Here is a 21,059-nt window from a genome sequence, read left to right as displayed (position 1 = left end):
CCCTGAAGAATTCCTTGGGTTTAAGTGCACATCTTAAAATAGAAGCAGAGTACAAACTACAGCCGGCTGTTCCTGGCCGTAAGTGGAAACACTTTGTTTTTCAGATGACCGCCCGCCTGGCACGCGGAGTGTGAGAGCTCCGGTTACAAAGGTCCACGGCGGGGCCAGTGGCGCACCGAAGATGCCACTCTGTGACAAGTGTGGCAGCGGCATTGTGTAAGTTTCATTTTTAGCCTGGGTATTCCTTATAAATCTGGGTAGTCAGTTCTCTATTTCAACCTTAAGATTTTTTTTTACTAAATAAGGAAGTTCTGCTGATCTACTAAAAATAAAATTTCCACATCTAGCACACTCTGACCAGTATTCCTTAGGTATAACCTAAAATCTGCATGTAATGTGAATCAGCAATCTTGATGTATAATTTCAGATATATTCTCTAAAAATAAAATTAGCCCTAAAATGCAATAAAAATTACTTCCGAGAACCATAACTCTCACTTTAAAAAGCCCGTTTTTTAACATATAGGCTTTGACAACTTCCTTTTCTGTATAAACCCAGGAAAACAAAGAAGGGGAGGTGTCAGACTATTAATTAAAATATATTCTCTTTTCCCAGTTTCTTAAGTCACACAAGTGTTAAAATATAATTTTTTTAAAAAAACATAGTCACCTTCCATTTCAAAGGGCTTTCTTTTTAATCTTCTGGTTTGTTTTTTAACAAATCAATTTTACTGATACATATTGATAAAGTGTAAATCCATCCAAAGTGTACAATCAGTGGCATTAGGTGTATTTGTGTAGTCATCAATTCAGTCATTCTTAGAGCACTTTCATTAGTCCAATAATAATATACAAACAAAATGCATCACCTCTCAATCTCTCTATGCTTCCTCTGCCGTACATAGTTGATATTCTTTTTCCTACTTTCTAGTGTATTTGTACTAATATTTTGTAAAAACAGTCCTATATATATACCACCTAAATTCTTGTTTTACATGAGATTTTACTATCTTGTACAGTCCCATGTTACAATTTCTAGCTTTCCTTCTAGTAAAATACATGACCTTAGACCTTCCCTTTCAACCACTGTCTTACCCATATAGTAGCTCTGCTAGGAAAATACACCATGGTATGCTTTCACCAATTCTATTCATTTCCCAAGATTTACAGAAAAACCTTTTTATCAGTTCTGCCCAGATTAACCCTCAGCTTTCTGTTCTCTACCCTCATCCTTTTTTCTGGTAACCTACATTCTATTTATTAACTCCATGAGTTTACACAGTATATTTAGTTCATAATAGCACTATCGTACAGCATTTGTCCTTTTGTGTCTGGCTTGCTTCATTCAACATAATGTCCTCCAGGTTAGTCCATAGTCATTTATTCTTACTGCTACATAATATTCCATTGTGTGTCTATACCACAGTTTGCTTGTCCATTCATCAGTGATGGACACCTGGGATGTTTCCAACTTTCAGCAATCATGGATAATGTCGCTATGAACATCAGTGTGCAAATGTCTTTTCGTGTCACTGCTCTCAGTTCTTCTGGGTATATACCTAATATTGGTATTGCAGGATCATGTGGCAAGTCTATATTCAATTTCCTTAGAAACTGCCAAACAGTCCTCCACAGTGGCTGTACCATTCTACATTCCCACCAACAGCGAATAAGCATTCCTGTCTCTTCACATTCTTTCCAACATTTAGTTTCCTGACTTTTTAATAGTGGCCAGTCTAATAGGTATGAAATGATATCTCATTGTAGTTTTTGTTTTTTGTTTTTAAGATTTATTTATTTCTCTCCCCTCCACCCCACCCCAGTTGTCTGTTCTCTGTCTCTATTTGCTGCGTCTTCTTTGTCCACTTCTGTTGTTGTCAGCAGCACGGGAATATTGTGTTACTTTTTGTTGCGTCATCTTGTTGTATCAGCTCTCCATGTGTGCAGCACCATTCCTTGGCAGGCTGTACTTTCTTTTGCGCTGGGCGGCTCTCCTTACGGGGCGCGCTCCTTGCGCGTGGGGCTCCCCTAGGCGGGGACACCCCTGTGTGGCAGGGCACTCCTTGCGTGCAGCAGCACTGCGCATGGGCCAGCTCCACACGGGTCAAGGAGGCCCGGGGTTTGAACCGCGGACCTCCCATGTGCTAGACGGACGCCCTAACCACTGGGCCAGGTCCGCCGCCTCATTGTAGTTTTGATTTGCATTTTCCCTTATGGCTACTGATGTTGAACATTTTTCATGTGTTTTTTGCCATTTGTATTTCTTCTTTGGACAATTGTTTATTCAAGTCTTTTGCCCATTTTTAAATTGAGTCATTTGTCTTTTTATTGTTGACTTATATAATCTTTTTGTATATCATGGATATTAAACCCTTATCAGATACATGATTGCCAAATATTTTCTCCCATTGAGTTGGCTGCCTTTAGACGAAGTCCTTTGAAGTGCAAAAATACTTTATTTTGAGGAGGTCCCATTTATCTATTTTTCTTTTGTTCCTTGTGCATTAGGTGTAAGGTTTAGGAAACTACCACCAACCACAGGATCGTGAAGATGTTTTCCTACATTTTCTTCTAGGAGTTTATCTTTAGGTTCTTGATCCATTTTGAGTTAATTTTCGTATAAGGGGTGAGGGTAGGGGTCTTCTTTCTTTCTTTTGGCTATAGCTATTCAGTTCTTCCAGCACCATTTGTCAAATAGACTGTTCTGGCCCATCTGGGAGGGCTTGACTGCCTTGTCAAAAATCACTTGACTGTAGGTGTGAGGGTCATTTCCTGAGTTTTTTATTCAGTTCCATTGGTCAGTGTGTCTGTCTTTATGCCAGTACCATGCTGTTTTGACCACTGATAGCTAGTAATATGCTTTAAAGTCTAGACGTGAGAGTCCTCCAACTCCATTCTTCTTTTATAAGATCTTTCTGGCTATTCAGCGCCCCTTACCCTTCCAAATAAATTTTATCACTGGTTTTTCCACTTCCGCAAAAAAAGCTGTTAGGATTTTGGGGGATTATGTTGAATATGTAAATAAGTCTGGGCAGAATTGATATCTTGACAGTATTCAGTCCTCCAATCCATGAACACTAAATGTCCTTCCATGTATTTAAGTCTGCTTCAGTTCCTTTTAGCAATGCTTTGTAGTTTTCTGAATACGGGTTGTGGCAGTGTGATATTATTTATGAATTCCAAAAAGAGATATTGATTATGTTTACAAACTGGTCTCTTCCTCTGGGTGTAGTACCCCTTTGATTGTATTAAATTCAGAGATTTCACTTTTACTTTATTAAATCAAGATTAGGACTTTGATTCGACCACATCATTAGCAACTCAGTTTAATTGAGTCTCTGCTCCCCTTGTGGGTATATAAATGGACAGTCACTCAAGGAGAACACAGAATAAGAGACACACAGAGGAAGAGAGAAAGCACCACAGGCATGGAAGAGGAATGAACTTTGATCCTGTGGCCCCAGGAAGAGAGATAAGCCTGATAGTCTACAGCTGAACTTGTGAAGAGACTGGAGCAGCTGAGCCCAGAAAGAAATGAGCCTCCAGCCTCCAGCTGAGATCAGAAGAAGCTGGACCCACAGAGCCTTAAGAGGAAGAGGAAGGCTGAACCATCACAGACATTGCCCACTGTCTTACTTCAACACATGTCAACAGACATTTGGTGAGAAAGTTCCTCTTATGGTACTTTGAGTTGCACTCTTTAGGGCATTGTAACTGTAAGTTTCTACGACAAATAAGTACCCTTTATAAAAGTTAACAGATTTCTGGTACATTGCATCAGCACCCCTTTTGGCTAAAAGAATTTGGTACCAAGAAGTGGGGTGGTGCTTTTGTAATTACCGAAATGCTGGAATGGTTTTATAAATGGGTAAAGAGTATTTTTTTGAGAAATTGTGAGATGCTTGATAGAAAAGATTGCTGTGAAAAGATTGTTGGTAGGAATATGGACACTAAAGAGACTTTTGATGAGGGCTTAGAAATAAATGATGAAACTATTATTCGAAACTTGAGAAAAGGCGACCTGTGTTTTAAAGTTCTAGAGAACTTAGCAAGATTGACTCCTGATGTTGTGTGTAAGGCATTACTTGAAAACTATGAGCTTGGGCATTTAGCCAACAAGATTTCCAAACTAAACATGGGAAATGTAGCCTGGTTCTCCTTGCTTATAGAAAAATTTTAGAGAAAAGAGATAGGCTGGGGCAGCGGACTTGGCCCAGTGGTTAGGGCGTCCGTCTACCACATGGGAGGTCCGCGGTTCAAACCCCAGGCCTCCTTGACCCGTGTGGAGCTGGCCCATGTGCAGTGCTGATGCGCACAAGGAGTGCCCTGCCATGCAGGGGTGTCCCCCGCGTAGGGGAGCCCCACACACAAGGAGTGCGCCCCATAAGGAGAGCCGCCCAGCACAAAAGAAAGTGCAGCCTGCCCAGGAATGGTGCCGCACACACGGAGAGCTGACACAGCAAGATGACGCAACAAGAAGAAACACACATTCCCATGCCATTGATGACAACAGAAGCGGACAAAGAAGACGCCGCAAATAGACACAGAGAACAGACAACCGGGGTAGGGAGGAAGGGGAGAGAAATAAATAAATAAATAAATCTTTAAAAAAAAAAAGAGAGAGATAGGCTGATAACTAAATTATTGGCACAAAGAAAACAACCTGATTCTAAAATTCCAAGCCTCTGGAAATCAAACCCCCAGACAATAGTGCTCCATTTGAGGACTTAACCAGATTTGGAACTTGTAAATCACGATTGAAAATGCAGTTATCTAGGAAAGACTTGTGGAAAGTCTTACTGTCTGGTGGCTTGGCCCCCCTGCTTCATACATGCTAAACCAACAAGATTTTTGAGAGACCTGTATGAGCAAAACCACTATGAGATTGGAATAAAAGGGACATGGAGGGGAATGACAGAAGGGAAAATGGCTTTAAGAGGAAAACCATGGAAGCTGAGGTCTGGGATTAAGACATCTCCGTGGGCCACTCATGATCAGAGAGGGTGGGTGCATTTGGCCCAGTAGTTGAAGAGGGTAGATGCTCTAGTTCACTGTTCAAGGAGAGTTTTGTCATCCCAGGCTACAGAGAGGGTGGAGCACATTCCCCAAGGGTTGAGGAGAGTGAGGTCAACACCTCATAGGTCTAAGAAGGGTGGGCTTATCCCCCAGAGGTTAAGGAAAGCCAGGTGGTCAACTCATTGCTCTGAGAGGGTTGAGCCTGTAGGGCAGAGATTAGGGAGAAAGTTGCCTCCAACTCACTCTACTGAGAGGGTTGAGACTCTATCCCAGAGATTGGGTAAAGTGTGGCCATCTCCCCAACGTTCTTGGAGGGTGAGGTCTGGAGTTCAGTTACCACCCAGATGCCTGATGAGGTTGGAACCAAGAAGATAGTCATTGGGTAAGCCTGTGGAAAGGGTGGACCCCCATGAGGCCCCAAGGGTGAGAAGAAACCATCATCTAGAGAACGACTCCCATACTGTGAAATCTAATGGAGTGTGCCCCACATGTTTACTGAACTGTAGAGGACCCATGACTCATGTTTCCCTCCCAGTTTCTCCTATGATAATAAAAATGTTTATCCTTTGTCTGCCCCTTTGTATATTGGAAGCAGATAAATTGTTTTATAAGCTTCAGTGGTCTACAATCAGACAGGACTTTGCCCCAAGACAAACTGTATTTCTATAAACTATGATGTAATTTTGTACTTGGCATTGTTACTGATGGAAGGTGGGTGTTTTTGAATATTATTTATGAATTCCAAAAAGAGATGTTATGTTTGTAAACTGGTCCTTCCTCTGGGAGTGATACCCCTTTGATTGTATTAAATTCAGAGGTTTCTCTTTTACTTTATTAAATCAAGATCAGGGCTTTGATCCAACCACATCGTTAGGGTACCTCAGTTTGAGTCCCTGACCCTTCTTGAGTGTGTTCAAGAAGAACACAGAATAGATACACGCCAAAGAACAGCAAGAGCTCCACAGATGAGGAAGAGGAATGACCTTTGAGCCTGTGGGCCCAAGAAGAGAGATAGGCCTGATAGCCTACAAATGACCTTGTGAAGAGAAGAGAGCCGCTGAACCCAGAAAGAAATTACTCCACCAGCCTGCAGCTGAGATCAGAAGAAGCTGGGCCCGTGGAGCCTTAAGAGGAAGACGAAGGCTCTTCCCTCACTGATATCGTGCACCATCTTACTTCAATACATGGCACAGTTTGGTGAGGAAGAAACTTTGAGTTGGACTCTTTTCTGGCCTTGTAACTGTAAGTCCACCCCAAATAAATACCCTTTATAAAAGCCAACAGATTTCTGGTACTTTGCATTAGCACCCCTTTTGGCTAATTCATAGATTCTTTATATTCTTAGTTAAGTTTGTTCCTAATATTTTATTGTTTTAGTTGCTATATAAATGGAATTTTTTATTTCCTCCTCAGATTGCACATCAGTAGTGAACAGAAACACTATTGACTTTTGCCTATTAATCTTATATCCTGCCATTTTGCCTAACTCGTCTATTCTAGTAGCTGTGTTGTGGATTTTTCAGGAGATTCTAGATATAGGATCATATCATCAGTGAATAGGAAAAGTTTTACTTCTTCCTTTCCTATTTGGGCACACTTTATTTTATTTTATTTTTATTTATTTATTTTTGAGGTACCAGACTGGAATTGAGGCCGGATGGGAAGCCGGTGCTCAACCACTGAGCCACAAGGGCTCCCCTAAATTGATTTTTCATTTGTTTGCTTATTGTTTGGGGTTTTTTTATTTTTGTGTGTGTGTTTTTTTTGTTTTGTTTTTTCGTTTTGGTTTTTGTTTTAAGGAGCCACCAGGTACTGAACCCGAGACCTCCCATGTGGGAAACAGGTACTCAGCTGCTTGAGCCACATCCACTGTCCCCTTTTATTTATTTATTTTTCTAGCCTAATTGCTCTGGCTAAAACCTCTAGAACAATGTTGAAAAACAGTAATGACAGTGGGCATCCTTGTCTTGTTCCTGACCTCAGTGGGAAAGCTTTAAATTTTTTACCATTGAGTGCAATGCTAGCACATTACCATATTGAGAAAGTTTCCTTCTATTCTTATCTTTTGGAATGTTTTGCACAAGAAAGGGTGCTATATTTTGTCAAATGCCTCTTCTGAATCAAGAGAATCAATCAATAGTTCTTCTTCAATTTTTCAAGGCTCTTTATTACACAGATTGGTTTTCTTGTGTTAAACCACATTGCATAACTGGGGTAAAATCCACTTGATCATGGTGTATAATTCTTTTAATGTGCTTTTGGATTCTGTTTGCAGTATTTTGTTGAGGGATTTGCATCTATACTCAGAGATATTGTCTGGAATTTTCTCTTTTTTTTGTAGTATCTTTATCTTGTTTTGGTATTAGGGTGATGTTGGCCTCCTACAATGAGTTTGGTAGCATTCTTTCCTGTTCAATTGTTTTGGAAGACCTTGAGCAAGACTGGTATTAGGTCGTCTTTGAATGATTGGTGAAATTCATCTGTGAGGTCATCTGGTCCCAGGATTTTCATCTTTGGGAGTTTCTGGATGACTGTTTCAATATGTTCACTTGTGATTGGTTTGCTGAGGTCTTCTGTTTCTTCTAGGGTCAGTGTGGGTGGTTTGTGTGTTTCTAGGAATTTGTCCATCTCCTCTACATTGTCTAGTTTTTTGGCATACAGTTGTTCAGAGTATCCTCTTACGATCTCTCTCATTTCTGCAGGGTCAATGTTAATGTGTCCCCTCTCATTTCTGATTTTATTTATGTGTCTTCTCTCTTTTTTTCTTTGTCAGTCTAGGTAAGGGTTTGTCAATTTTGTTGATCTTCTCAAAGAACCAACTTTTGGTTTTGTTGATTCTCCCTATTGCTTTTTTGTTCTCAATTTCATTTATTTCTGCTCTGATCTTTACTGCTACTTTTCTTTGGCTTGGTTTGGGATTAGTTTGATGTTCTTTTTCTAGTTCCTCCAGGTGTGCAGTTAGATCTTCAATTTTAGCTTTCTTCTTTTTTAATGTAATGATTGAGTGCTATAAATTTCCCTTTCAACACTGCCTCTCCAGTGTCCAATAGGTTTTGATATGTTGTGTTCTCATTTTCATTTGTCTCAAGATATTTGCTAATTCTCTTGAAATTTCTTCTTTGACCCACTGATTATTTAAGAGTGTTTTGTTTACTCTCCATATATTTATGAATTTTCCCTTTTTCCATACATAATGATTTCCCTCTTCCATTCTGATCAGAGAAAATGTTTTGTATAATTTCAGTCTTTTTAAATTTATTGAGACTTGTCTTGTGACCCAATATATGGTCTGTCTTGGAGAAGGATCCATGAGCACTTGAAAAGAAAGTATGTCCTGCTGTTTTGGGATGAAATGCTCTATAGATGTCTGTTGGTCTAAATCATTTATTATATTAATCAAAGTTCTCTGTTTCTTTATTCATCCATTTATTCAGATGTTCTATCCAGTACTGAGAGTGGTGTATTGAAGTCTCCAACTATTATTGTAGAAATATCTATTTCTCCCTTCAGTTTTATCAGTGTATGCCTCATGTATTTTGGGGCACTCTGGTTACGTGTATACATATTTAGTATAGTTATTTCTTCTCAGTGAATTGCCCCTTTTTTTTTTTAAATATATATAATGACCTTCTTCATCCCTTAAAACAGTTTAGCATTTGAAATCTGTTTTGTCCAATAGTAGTATCTCCATGTCAGCTCTTTTTTTGATTACTATGTGCACGGAAATCCTTTTTCCAACCTTTAACTTTTAACCTGGTTGTGTCCTTATGTCTGAGGTGGGTCTCTTGTAGACAACATATAGATGGCTCTTTTTTTTTTTTTTTTTTTTTATTCTATTAGTCTACGTCTTTTGTTTGGGGATTTCAATATATTAACATTCAGTGTTATTACTATAAAGGCATTACTTCATCCATTTTGTCCTTTGGTTCTCTGTTGTCATAACATTCTGTTGTCTGTTTTCTTATCCTTTAGTTGGCCCTTCCTAATCATCTTCATTTCTAAACTCTTCTCCAAATCTCTTGCTCTTGTTTTTTCCTTTCAGGCTATAGCACCCCCTTTAGTATCTCTTGCAAATCTTGTCTTTTGGTAATATATTCTATCAGTTTTTGTTTGTCTGTAAAGAATTTGAAATCATCCTCATTTTTGAAGGACAGTTTTGCCAGATACTGTTTTTCTCTTTCAGTATCTTAAATACATCATACCACTTTCTTCTCACCTCCATAGTTTCTGATGAGAGGTCAGCACTTAATCTTATTGAGGTTCCCTTGTATGTGATGCTTGCTTTTCTCTTCCTGCTTTCAGAATCCTCTCTTTATCTCTGATATTTGTTATTCTGAATAGTGGGTGTTTTGGGGTACATCTATTTGGATTTATTCTGTTTGGGGTGTGTTGTCCTTCTTGGGTATTGATTTTTATGTCTTTCATAAGGGTTGGGAAGTTTTCATTCATTATTTCCTCAAATATTCTTTCTGCCTCTTTTCTCTTCTTTTGGGACACCAATAATGCAAATGCTTGCGCATTTTGCACTGTCATTCAATTCCCTGAAACTGCTCCATTTTTTCCATTCTCTTCTCTTTCTGTTCTGTCTTTTCCAGGTCAGATATTCTATCTTCAAAATCACTAATTGTCTTTGAGCAATTCTAATCTGCTCTTAAGTGCCTCTAATGCATTTTTAATCTCATCCATCATGTCTTTCATTCCCATAAGGTCTGTTATTTTTTCTTTGTAGGCTTTCAAATTGTTCTTTATGCTTACCTAGTATCTTCCTATATCCTTTATTTTTAGTCATATTTTCTTTAAATTCTTTGAAGTGGTTTTAGAGAGTTGTTTGATTATTACTTTTTTTTTTTAAGATTTATTTTTATTTATTTAATTCCCCTCCCCTCCCCCGGTTGTCTGTTTTCTGTGTCTTTTTGCTGCGTCTTGTTTCTTTGTCCACTTCTGTTGTTGTCAGCGGCACGGGAAGTGTGGGCGGCGCCATTCCTCGGCAGGCTGCTCCCTCCTTCGCGCTGGGTGGCTCTCCTTATGGGTGCACTCCTTGCACGTGGGGCTCCCCTACGCGGGGGACACCCCTGTGTAGCACGGCACTCCTTGCGTGCATCAGCACTGCGCATGGGCCAGCTCCACATGGATCAAGGAGGCCCGGGGCTTGAACTGCGGACCTCCCATGTGGTAGACGGACGCCCTAACCACTGGGCCAAAGTCCGTTTCCCAGTTATTACTGATTGTCTTAAATCCTGTATGTCTTAGGATATTTGGTTAGTTCCTTTGGATGGGTCATCTCTTCTTCTTTCCTAGTATGACTTGTAATTTTTTGCTGATACCTAGGCATCTCAATTGGTGAATTTACTCTGATGGCCAATTTCTCTCTTTTGCCTATTGTTTTTTTCTCCCCCACAGCTCTTCTTTGATATTTGGTTCAACTTATTCTATGACTTTAAAATTACCCAGCTTAAGTTATTTAAATTAGACCAGGGGCTCACTAATGTGGTACAGATTTTCTCCCAGGGATTAGGATACAGAGAGAACCAAAAACAGTTTTTGTCCATACAATTTCCAAACCAGCCAGCAGATGGTGCTCATCAGCCACCTTTCCACTGGAGTGTTTCAGTCTCAGCTTTCCTGTGTTGCTGTGTTGAATCTCCAAAGCAGATATTCAAAGCAGGCTCTGCTGGCTGAAGTCACTGAAGAAAACACCCTGACCTCCCCTCCCTTTTCCCTTGAAAGAACTGACAGGGAGGAAGGTGTCTGCTCCCCTCTCTGTGGGCTGCAGTGGACCAGGGGTTTCAACCCAGCTTAGTATCTTGGGGGCGGGGGAGAGGAGCCCTTCCTGGCTGCTGTGGGGGCTTGGTAACTCACCCTCCTGGGAGTTGTGTAGCAGTGGCCTGGCCTGCTGACCCCCAAAGCAAGTCCCTCAGACAGCTTTTGGCTCTTTCTCCGCTGTTTTTTATGAGAGCATTGAGCCCTGCCCGTCAGGCTGATGCCATCTTCCCACAACCTGGCTTCATGTTTAAAGGGCCCCACATGCTGGTTCAAGCCTTCCCGGGCACCAGGCCACGTCACCACCCACCACATGTCCCACATGGCTATGTCCCTCATCCCTTTATTCCCTCCCTCTGCTATTGGCTTGCAAGCCGAGGCTCCACCTGTCACTTATCCAGGACATGCCCAGAAGGACAGCGGGCGTCAGCCTGGAGTAGGGAGGGAGGTGTGGGGGGCTAGGGGAGGAGCAGGGCAGGGGGCTCGGAGCAGAGGGTCTCGGGAAATGAGGTCGGTGCCTGCTTTGCCAAAAGCAGCCCTCACGCCTCTTTTTGACGTGAGTGGCCAGTCCTCCCACCGCGTGGAAGTCCCTTCCCGGCTCCCTGGCCTCTTCTCTGTGCCCATTGAACAAAGCCTGGGCCTCCAGCTGGAGGGCTCCTGCCGCAGGGACGGCAGTGGGCCAGGGTCCCTGTCCTATGCCGAGAGGCGTTTGCCTCCTCTTTCCAAGACACGCCAGCGCGAGTTCACGACGTAGGGCACTGCAGTTCCTCCCGTAAACACCCAGAGAGACACACGGACCGCGTCTCGTGTGAAGCAGCGTCCGGCTGGACCAGGCACCCGGTGTGGCGGCCCCTCCTCCTGGGGCCTGTTCGGGCTGTCTCCTCACACGACCTTCTCTTCCCACAGGGGCGCGGTGGTGAAGGCGCGGGACAAGTACCGGCACCCCGAGTGCTTCGTGTGTGCTGACTGCAACCTCAGCCTCAAGCAGAAGGGCTACTTCTTCGTGGAGGGGGAGCTCTACTGCGAGGCGCACGCCAGAGCCCGCACGCGGCCCCCAGAGGGCTACGACATAGTCACCCTCTACCCCAAAGCCTAGGCCGGGGCAGGAGCCGCGCCCACCTCCCCCCACAGCAGTGACATCCTGGCCGTGCCCCCGACGGTGGAACGCCCGCTGGGCGGCACAGGCACACCTTTGGCTGTTTCTGACTCTTTATCTTTGGGGCTGGCAATAGCTAAGCGACGTTTGAAGCAGGAATGTGTTGTGTGTCATGCTCCACAGTCTGCCTTTGTATTTGACCATCACTCATGGAAGCATCAAGAGGGATGGGGAGTCTGTTTCCTGAACAAATTGAGCAACCACAGGAAATACCAAAGATTGATCTTGTGTGCCAACACAGCCCACAATCACCTGTGCCTGCTTTCCCTACTCTAGTGCATGTCAGAGAAATTTCCTGATTCCTTTAGTTCCCTATTCAAAAAGTTATAGCACTAGGTGCAAAACACTTAATAAATATATAAAACATTCATAAATGCCTAGTGAAGTGGCACTCGATGAATTCAGGCGCAATCAACATTCCAATGAGAGAGCCCAATTGTACCCGACATCGACACCAACCATTCAGCTACTTTAAGGAAAAGGTGGCCTTTTTTAGCTTCTCTGACTCATTTACAGTTCCCAATCTCTGCTGATAGGAAGGCATTTCAATTTACTAGTTAAAGACAAGGCAGCCCCTTTCAGATTAAAGGATGTCTTTTGCTTTAGAATAGTCTCAATCAATGTAAGTGCCTCTTTCTGTTAAACATGAGTCAAATCCAAGGTTCAGACCCTGGCCCGGCTGTTTCTCCCTGCTCTGTGCTCACCACTTCCTCCTCCTCCTGAGATGGTCTCTCTGAGGGGAGGCAGTCTGGGGGACTCCTCGGGAAGGAGGAGGGGCGGAGCGGCCCTGAGAGGCTGCCTGGGCGCACCGCTGACCTCGCGTTTCCCTGGAGGCCGGTGTCGTCCACCACCAGCTGCAGGTCTCAGCCTTCCCTGAGTCGGCTCCTTGCCCTCAGACAGGCCCCCACTGGCCATGGCCACGCACTCTGCACCGTGCCCCTCCTGGGATGACCACTGCCCCTCCCGCAATGCCCCTGCCCCTCCTGGGGTGGCCTGCCCCTCCTGGGATGACCACTGCCCCTCCCACAATGCCCCTGCCCCTCCTGGGATGACCCTGCCCCTCCTGGGATCCCCCGGCTGTGCCTGCTGGTTTGCGTCTCACACCTACGTTCCATGTGCCTCACCTGGGACACATACAACCTTCTGGAACTGTCCCCTCCAAGTACGAGCCGTGGGGAGCCTACGGGTGGGGTGGAGCAAACAGTCCCTCCTGGGCCCTCGCAGCCCTCTCCAGCCTGCGGAGCAGGCGCTCCCCCCGGGCCCACGTGGGGAGTGGGCACACGCTCCACTCGGGATGCCCCCGACTTGTTTCCTGCACCGCCCGTCCAGGGCTCTGACCCAGTGAAGGGGTCAGAATATCTGCCTGCTGTATAGACGTTCAAGGTTCCAATCCCCGACCAAAACGTGAACTCATTAGTAGAGCTAGTTTAGAAGAAGAAACTTTTGAGATTAAAGAAATGAATGTAACCAGAATACATTACATTTTTTGATCAAATATTATATTAAAACATTTGCTCTGAGGAAGATAGAAACTTTAAAAAAAGAATAAAGAGATTTTTTAAAAACCGAAAATCTTCAAGGAAGGGAGAAGAGGAATGGAGACAACAAAGTTTTGGACCTGGAAAGCAGAGGAATGGTAACTAACTTACAAAATCTGAGATGGTTAAAACCGGAAGCAGTAGTGGGAAAACCGAAAACCAACCCAGTTTACCCACCTGAACCTCACAAGACCTGGGAAAACATAGCCCCCGCACTTGTGGACCAGAGCATGAAGGCGAAGCTGACCTGGGGGCCGGGTGGACGCAGCCCCCACCCTCTCCACGGGCTCCCACTGCAGCGGAGCTGCCAGCCAGTAGCTGGAGAAGGTCACCCAAGGCAGGGGCCCCACCGGGAACGCAGGCCTTGCCAGAAACTTGAGGCGCTGCTTAAGCGCAGGTGTTTAATAAGGAGCTTTTAATAAAGAAATTAGAAATGTTGTAGGTTCACAGAAGGATCCTGCAGACCTAGAGTTCCCACATAACCCCCTTCACACCCCAGTGTTCTGTATTACTAACACCTTGCGTTGTGCGGTACCTTTGTTACAACTGATGGAACAATATTGTGATAATTCTACTCTTAACTGTAGTCCGTAGTCTACATAAGGGCTCACAGTTCATGTTGTACAGTTCCAGGGGTGGTTTTTCCTACATTTTATTCTGGTAACATATACAACCTATTTCCTACTTTAATCACTTTTAAATACACAATTCAGTGGTGGTATTACATTCGCACTGTGCTGCCATCACCACTGTGCATTACCAAGAGTTACCATCGCCCCAAACAGGACGTCTGCGCCAGGTGAGCACTGACTGCCCGTCCCTAGTCCCCGTCCCGCTGCGCCAGGTGAGCACTGACTGCCCGTCCCTAGTCCCCGTCCCGCTGCGCCAGGTGAGCACTGACTGCCCGTCCCTAGTCCCCGTCCCGCTGCGCCAGGTGAGCACTGACTGCCCGTCCCTAGTCCCCGTCCCGCTGCGCCAGGTGAGCACTGACTGCCCGTCCCTAGTCCCCGTCCCGCTGCGCCAGGTGAGCACTGACTCCCCGTCCCTAGTCCCCGTCCCGCTGCGCCAGGTGAGCACTGACTGCCCGTCCCTAGTCCCCGTCCCAGCCTCTGGTAACCTATAGGCAAGATTCTGACTCTAAGAAGGAGCTTTTTATATCTAAAAACAAAAACAAAAACAAAACCAATATTATGGTTTTAATCTAAAATTTAGGAAAGATATGGCCTAAAATTGGTAATTTGGCAATGCAGACTTAAGTAGAGAGATTAACTAAAGAATTTGTACGAAGAAATAAACGTGAAGTGAACTAAAATTTTAAATATACAAGGTACAGAGTGGAAATAGCCGTGTTGAAACAGAGAGGACTAAAACTTTTTTTAATTGAGAAAGCAGTATTTGCCCCTATACTCACACTCTCTGCCTCAATTTGTCCTTCAATCATAAATGCACACCACCATGTTCTACATGGGAATTCATGCCATGAACAAAGATGGCCAATTGCTTTTGACTTGGCTTATTTTCTTAGAAAGCAGATGAGTCACTGTGTTTTAATTTATAAACTTATTAAAGAAACAATGGTCAATCCATGATTGGAATCCATGAACTTTAGATTCATTAACAACCAGAGTAAACATAGGATAGAGTTACTCGACTCCCTACCAATAGAGTGATTGATTGATTGATTGGATAGAAAACACTTATAGTTATCACATATTTTTGCACCTGTGGAAGCAAAATAAAGTTTAATTATTAAGTGTGACCCACAGTTTACTCATCCCTACTAACATAATCTAAATTCCATCAATCACCCAAAATTGAACAGTTCAAGATATGAAGAATGCAAGATATGCAGAATGGAGCTTTGGGTCTTTTCTATTAACAACTTTAGTTGCAAAAGTTTGTTAAACTGTTCTTTGAACAGATTTTATTTCAGTCCTAGAAAACGGATTCTTATAACCAGTACACTTTGCTATCATGTCATTATGGGCTAATGTTCTTTTTTTTCTTGAACTGCCTCATCTGTATCTTAAGCATAAAAAGGAAGTTTGACTTCCTAAATACACCATTTGCCTGACCTATGTGACTATTTTGAAACTTTCTAAATAGTGCAGATAGTTCTCTCAGATTACTATTCAGTTTAGAGAAGTCAGTAAATATTTACCAAGCACCTACATATAAGAGATGTTGAAAATGACACATAAAATAGATTTTGCATTAGTTTATCTATATTTACAAACAGACATTTTAAGCTAATTAAGAATGCTTTGTGTAATTGCTTTTATAACAAAGTATTAGAAGTAGTTGCTTTATCATAGTTACTTTCTTTCAGACGTTTTAATAATATAAATCATTCATTTCAGAAGAAGATGAAATCAGAGATTAACATTAGTTTTTCAATTACCTGAAAACTATGTGTAAGTATGCAGGGCATGCCCAGAAATATATTTTATTCTTTCTAGAAATAAAGCATGTCAACACATTTTTATTTATGAAAACCCAAAGCATGATTCCATTATCAATTTTTAAAGCAGTTCTACTGAGATTACATTCTATATTTAGTTAAAGTAGCACAATCACAGAGTATTTGTCCTTTTGGGTCTGGCTTGCTTCAGTCAACATAATGTCCTCCAAGTTTATCCATGTTGTCATATGCTGCACAACTCCATTTCTTCTTATAGCTGCATAATATTCCATAGTGTGAATAAATCCCAATTTATTTAGCTATTCATCCATTGATGGACACCGGGGTTGTTTCCATCTTTTGGCAGTCATAAATAATGCCACTATGAACATCAGTGTGCAGATGTCTGTTCGTGTCACAGCGCTCAGTTCTTCTGGATATATTCCTAGCAATGGTATCGCCAGGTCATGTAGAAAACCTGTATTCAACTTCTTTAGGAACTATCAAACAGTCCTCCACAGTGGCTATACCAGTCTACACTCCCACCAACAATGAGTAAGTGTTCCTTTCTCTCCATATCCTCTCCAACATTTGTAGTTTTCTCTTTCTTTTTTTAATAGTGACCATTCTAGTAAGTGTGAAATGATATCTCATTTTAGTTTAATTTGTATTTCCCTAATGGCTAGTGATGTTAACATTTATTCATGTGTTTTTTGCCATTTGTATTTCTTCTTTGGAAAAATGTCTATTCAAGGCTTTTGCTCATTTTTTAATTGGGTTGTTTGTCTTTTTATTGTTGAGTTGTAGCATCTCTTTATAGATCATGGATATTAAACCATTACCAGCGATGCAATTTCCAAATAATTTCTCCTATTGAGTAGGCTGCCTTTTCACCCTTTTGACAATGTCCTTTGAGGTACAAAAGTATTTAATTTGGAGGAGGTCCCATTTATCTATTTTTTTAATTTTGTTGTTCGTGTTTTGGGTATAAGATCCAAGAAAGCACCACCTACCAAAAGATCTTGAAGATGTTTCTCTAAATTTTCTTCCAGTAGTTCTATGGTCCTGGCTGTTATATTTAGGTCTTTGATCCATGTTTAGTTGATTCTTGCATAGGGAATGAGATAAGGGTCCTCTTTTTTTCTTTTGGTTCTAGATGTCCAGTTCTCCCAGACACATTTGCTGAAGAAGACTCTTTTCTCCCAGTAACATGGACTTCATAGGTTTGTCAAAAACCAGTTGGCTGTAGAAGTGAGGATTTGTTTTTGGACTCATAATTCTATTCCACTGTTCAATGTGTCTCTCTTTATGCCAATATCATGCTGTTTTGACCCTTTAGTTTTGTAGTATGTTTCAAGGTCAGGCAGTGAAAGTCCTCCCACATTTCTCTTCTTTTTTTTTAATTAACTTGTTTTTCTTTTTAAAGAAGCTTTAGATTACATAAATATTACATTAAAAATACAGGGGATTCCCATGTGCCCCACCCCTTCCCCTCCCACATATTCCCACATCAACAACATCCCTCATTAGTATGGTACATTTGTTACAATTGATGAACACATTTTGAAGCATTGCTACTAACTATGGACTACAGTTTACATTATAGTTTACAGTCTGTCCTGTACAATTTTGTAGGTTATGATAAAATAAGCAATGGCCTGTATCCATCATTGTAATGTCAGGCAGGACAACTCCAGTGTCCTGAAAATGCCCCCATATTATACCTATCTTCCCTCTCCCATCCCTCAGAACCTGTGGTGGCCATTGCCTTTATATCAGTGATAAGAGTTCTTCCATTGCTAGAATAATAATAAGTCTATAGTAGACTAATAATGTCTACTTTAATCCATTGAGGATTTTGTGATGGTGGTGCCCACTCTGCTTCTAATTGAGAAGAAGCTTAGATCCCATGGGGCAGATGGGTGGAGCTATCTTGCCAGCAGTCACAGATACTCTCTGTTCCTTGGGATGTCGTTGTCCATCATCTTCTCCTTGTTAGTTGTCCTGGGTGAGCCCAATGAACTGGAGAGTAGATATTGCAAATCTGTTGAAATTCAGGGTTCATCTGGCACATGGATGGATCAAAGGTTAAGTCTCTGGGACATACACTTATCAAGTATAGTGCTAATTATAGGTTCAAATAAAAAGAGCAGAAGAGACACATGTAGAGAACCTATAAATGAGTCTAAATCTGCTACACTGGAGAGCATAAATTGCAAAGTATGTCCCACTGACAGGGTGCTGAATTCCTGAGGTGTTTGCCCTGCTTATAGTTTCTGAATGTCTCTAGAGTCCTCAGGAGCCCTGCTACATAAGGCATAGTTTGCTGTTGTATTCAGTGAGATCCTGCTGAGACTTGCATAAGCATGACCTCTGAAATGACATCCCGACTTTATTATTTTTTTTAAGATTTATTTATTTATTTCTGTCTCCTCCCCGCCCCACCACCCACCCCCTGCCAGTTGTCTGTTCTCTGTGTCTATTGCCTGCCTGTTCTTTGTCCACTTCTGTTGTTGTCAGCAGCACGGGAATCTCTGCTTCTTTTTGTTGCGTCATCTTGTTGTGTCAGCTCTCCTTGTGTGCGGCACTATTCTTGGGCAGGCTGAAATTTCTTTCACACTGGGTGGCTCTCCTTATGGGATGCACTCCTTGCACATGGGGCTCCCCTACACAGGGGACACCCCTGCATGGCACGGCACTCCTTGCGCATCAGCACTGCGCATGCGCCAGCTCCACACGGGTCAAGGAGGCCCAGGGTTTGAACCACAGACCTCTCATGTGGTAGACAGACACCCTAACCGCTGGGCCAAGTCTGCTTCCCCCAACTTTATTTGAAGTCTCTTAGCCATTAAAACTCATTTGTATTTACCATTTCCCCATTTTGGCCAACATCTTTTTCCAGATACATTGCTAGCTGGCACTTTGTAATAATCCCTTGGGGGCCAGAGAGGCTCATCCTTGGTAGTCATGTCTCACACTGCAGGGGAGGTAGAGTGCACTTATATGCTGAGTTTGGCTTAGAGAAAGGCCACATTTGAATAACAAGGAGGCTTTCAGGAGGTAACTCTTAGGCAATATATATCAGGCTAAATTTCAATTTCACAAGAAAAACTTCATAAATATAATCATCAGTATCAAGGGCCTGGCATGATGGTCTGTCTTCCTTCACAAGGCACTGTCCTTGCACTTGAGAGATTCTTGCTGTCCTGTTAGAGAATGTAGCATGACTCCTCACGATGGGAATTCAATATTCTTTCAGTTATTACCTGGATCTCCACCCATCAAGACAGTGCCCCATGAACACTTGAACATATTCATATGCCTTAGAGGTATGCCCCAGTTGAACCCCTTCCCATGTATCCCCCCATCGCTGACACCCTGCACAGTAATCTTTCTCTGCCATTGGTGTGATCCTTCTGTGGTCCAAAACATCTCCAAAAATGGAAGGCAACAAAATAGCCAAATAAAATTATAAGAAAATGAAATAAAAATTTTAATAATAACAAATAAAATACAAAAATTTTAAAATTTGAAATAGGAAATTTTTTTTTTAATTTTAGGCATCATGTCTCATCACTGTAAGAGCTGTTGTCCTATATGAACAGTGACAATTTCTTCTGTATATTCCATTTTCTCTTCTTTTTTTTTTTTTTATTTATTTATTTATTTATTTTTTATTGACTTTGTAATAATGTTACATTAAAAATATATATGTGAGGTCCCATTCATCCCCACTCCCCCCACCCCCCCTCTCCCCCCCCAACAACACTCGTTTCCATCATCGTGACACATCCATTGGATTTGGTAAGTACATCTTTGGGCACCTCTGCACCTTATAGACAATGGTCCACATCATGGCCCCCACTCTCCTCCATTCCATCCAGTGGGCCCTATGAGGATTTACAATGTCCGGTGATTACCCCTGAAGCACCATCCAGGGCAGCTCCATGTCCCAAAGACGCCTCCATCTCTCATCTCCTCCTGCCCTTCCCCATACCCATTGTCCACCATGTCCACTTTTCCCAATTCCATGCCACCTCTTCTATGTGGACATTGGATTGGTTGTGTCCATTGCACCTCTATGTCAAGAGGAGGCTCAGATTCCACATGGATGCTGGATGCAGTCCTCCCATTTTCAGTTGTAATCACTCTAGGCTCCACAGTGTGGTGATTGTCCTTCTTCAACTCCATCTTAGCTGAGTGTGGTAAGTCCAATAAATCAGATTGTAGGTGCTGGAGTCTGTTGAGGCTCAGGACCTGGCTATCACATTGTCGGTCCAGAGATTCAAATCCCCTAAATATATCTTAAACCCCAACGTTAACTGCACCTCCGGCACATTAGCATGAAAGACTTATGAAGGGAGATCCCATCTGAGTCCAGATTCATCACACATACACACCATTTCCAAAGAGGGGCCATCTGCCCTGATAGTTAACCCCATCGGCCATGACCATAACTCTCATGGGTCTCTTTAGCCTTCAAAGGAACCATTATCTGGGGGTTGTATCTGCTTTATCTGTCTCTCTGACTCTGCTCAGTTGTGCATGAGGGCAATCCTTCTGCCAGCCTCCAGACTCTTTTTTAGAAACTCGTAGCCATATAAACTCATTTCTCCTTTCCATTTCCCCCTTACTTTAGGTCAAACAGCATTTTAAAGTCATGGTATTTTATGTAGACATGGATATTCTGCTGATCCACATTGAACCTTCCGTATAAGGTCCTTTTCCAGTTGCATCATCAGTTGGTATTTGATATCCATTTTCTCTTCAAAGAAGTTTCAGGATATGGAAAAGTCACATAGAGAATATAGGGGATTCACATATACCCAATGAACTTTCCCTTTTTTCTTCTCCCCTATTAGTAACATTTTACATGTGGCTTGTACATTTGTTAAAATTGATGTACAAATATTGGAGAATCACTACTCACCATGGTTGATGGTTTACAGTATGGTTTACATTTTGGATCATATTCTTTTATAGGTTTTGACAAAATTTGAAGTGGCCTGTGTCTGTTCTTTCAAGTTCATACTGAACAATTCTAATGCCCTAAAAATGTCCTATGTTCCATCTATTCTATTCTTGCCTCACCCTCCCTTTGGAACCTATGGTAACTACTAAGTTTCAATTTTCAAAGACTATGATTCATAGTTACTTGCAATAATACTGAGGACTTGACATATTAGTCT

At 42.3% G+C, this 21,059-nt stretch overlaps 1 protein-coding gene across 3 annotated transcripts in view; it reads left to right on the top strand.

Moving 5' to 3' along the window:
* The window catches only part of PDLIM3 (PDZ and LIM domain 3), a 37,364-nt gene extending 24,816 nt beyond the window's left edge, over window positions 1-12,548 (top strand). For all 3 annotated transcript variants that reach the window (XM_004457784.4, XM_004457781.4, XM_004457782.4), the window contains 2 exons: window positions 105-216; window positions 11,682-12,548. In XM_004457784.4, coding sequence (XP_004457841.1) covers window positions 105-216; window positions 11,682-11,871 — 302 coding nt within the window. In that variant the 3' untranslated portion in view covers window positions 11,872-12,548. The remainder of the gene's footprint in view (window positions 1-104; window positions 217-11,681) is intronic.
* The last annotated feature ends 8,511 nt before the right edge of the window (window positions 12,549-21,059 follow it).

Source organism: Dasypus novemcinctus, chromosome 29 (genome assembly GCF_030445035.2).
Source record: "Dasypus novemcinctus isolate mDasNov1 chromosome 29, mDasNov1.1.hap2, whole genome shotgun sequence".
Lineage (NCBI taxonomy): Eukaryota > Metazoa > Chordata > Mammalia > Cingulata > Dasypodidae > Dasypus > Dasypus novemcinctus.
Note: the sequence above shows the minus strand (reverse complement) of the source record. Positions and strands in the feature narration are given on the sequence as shown.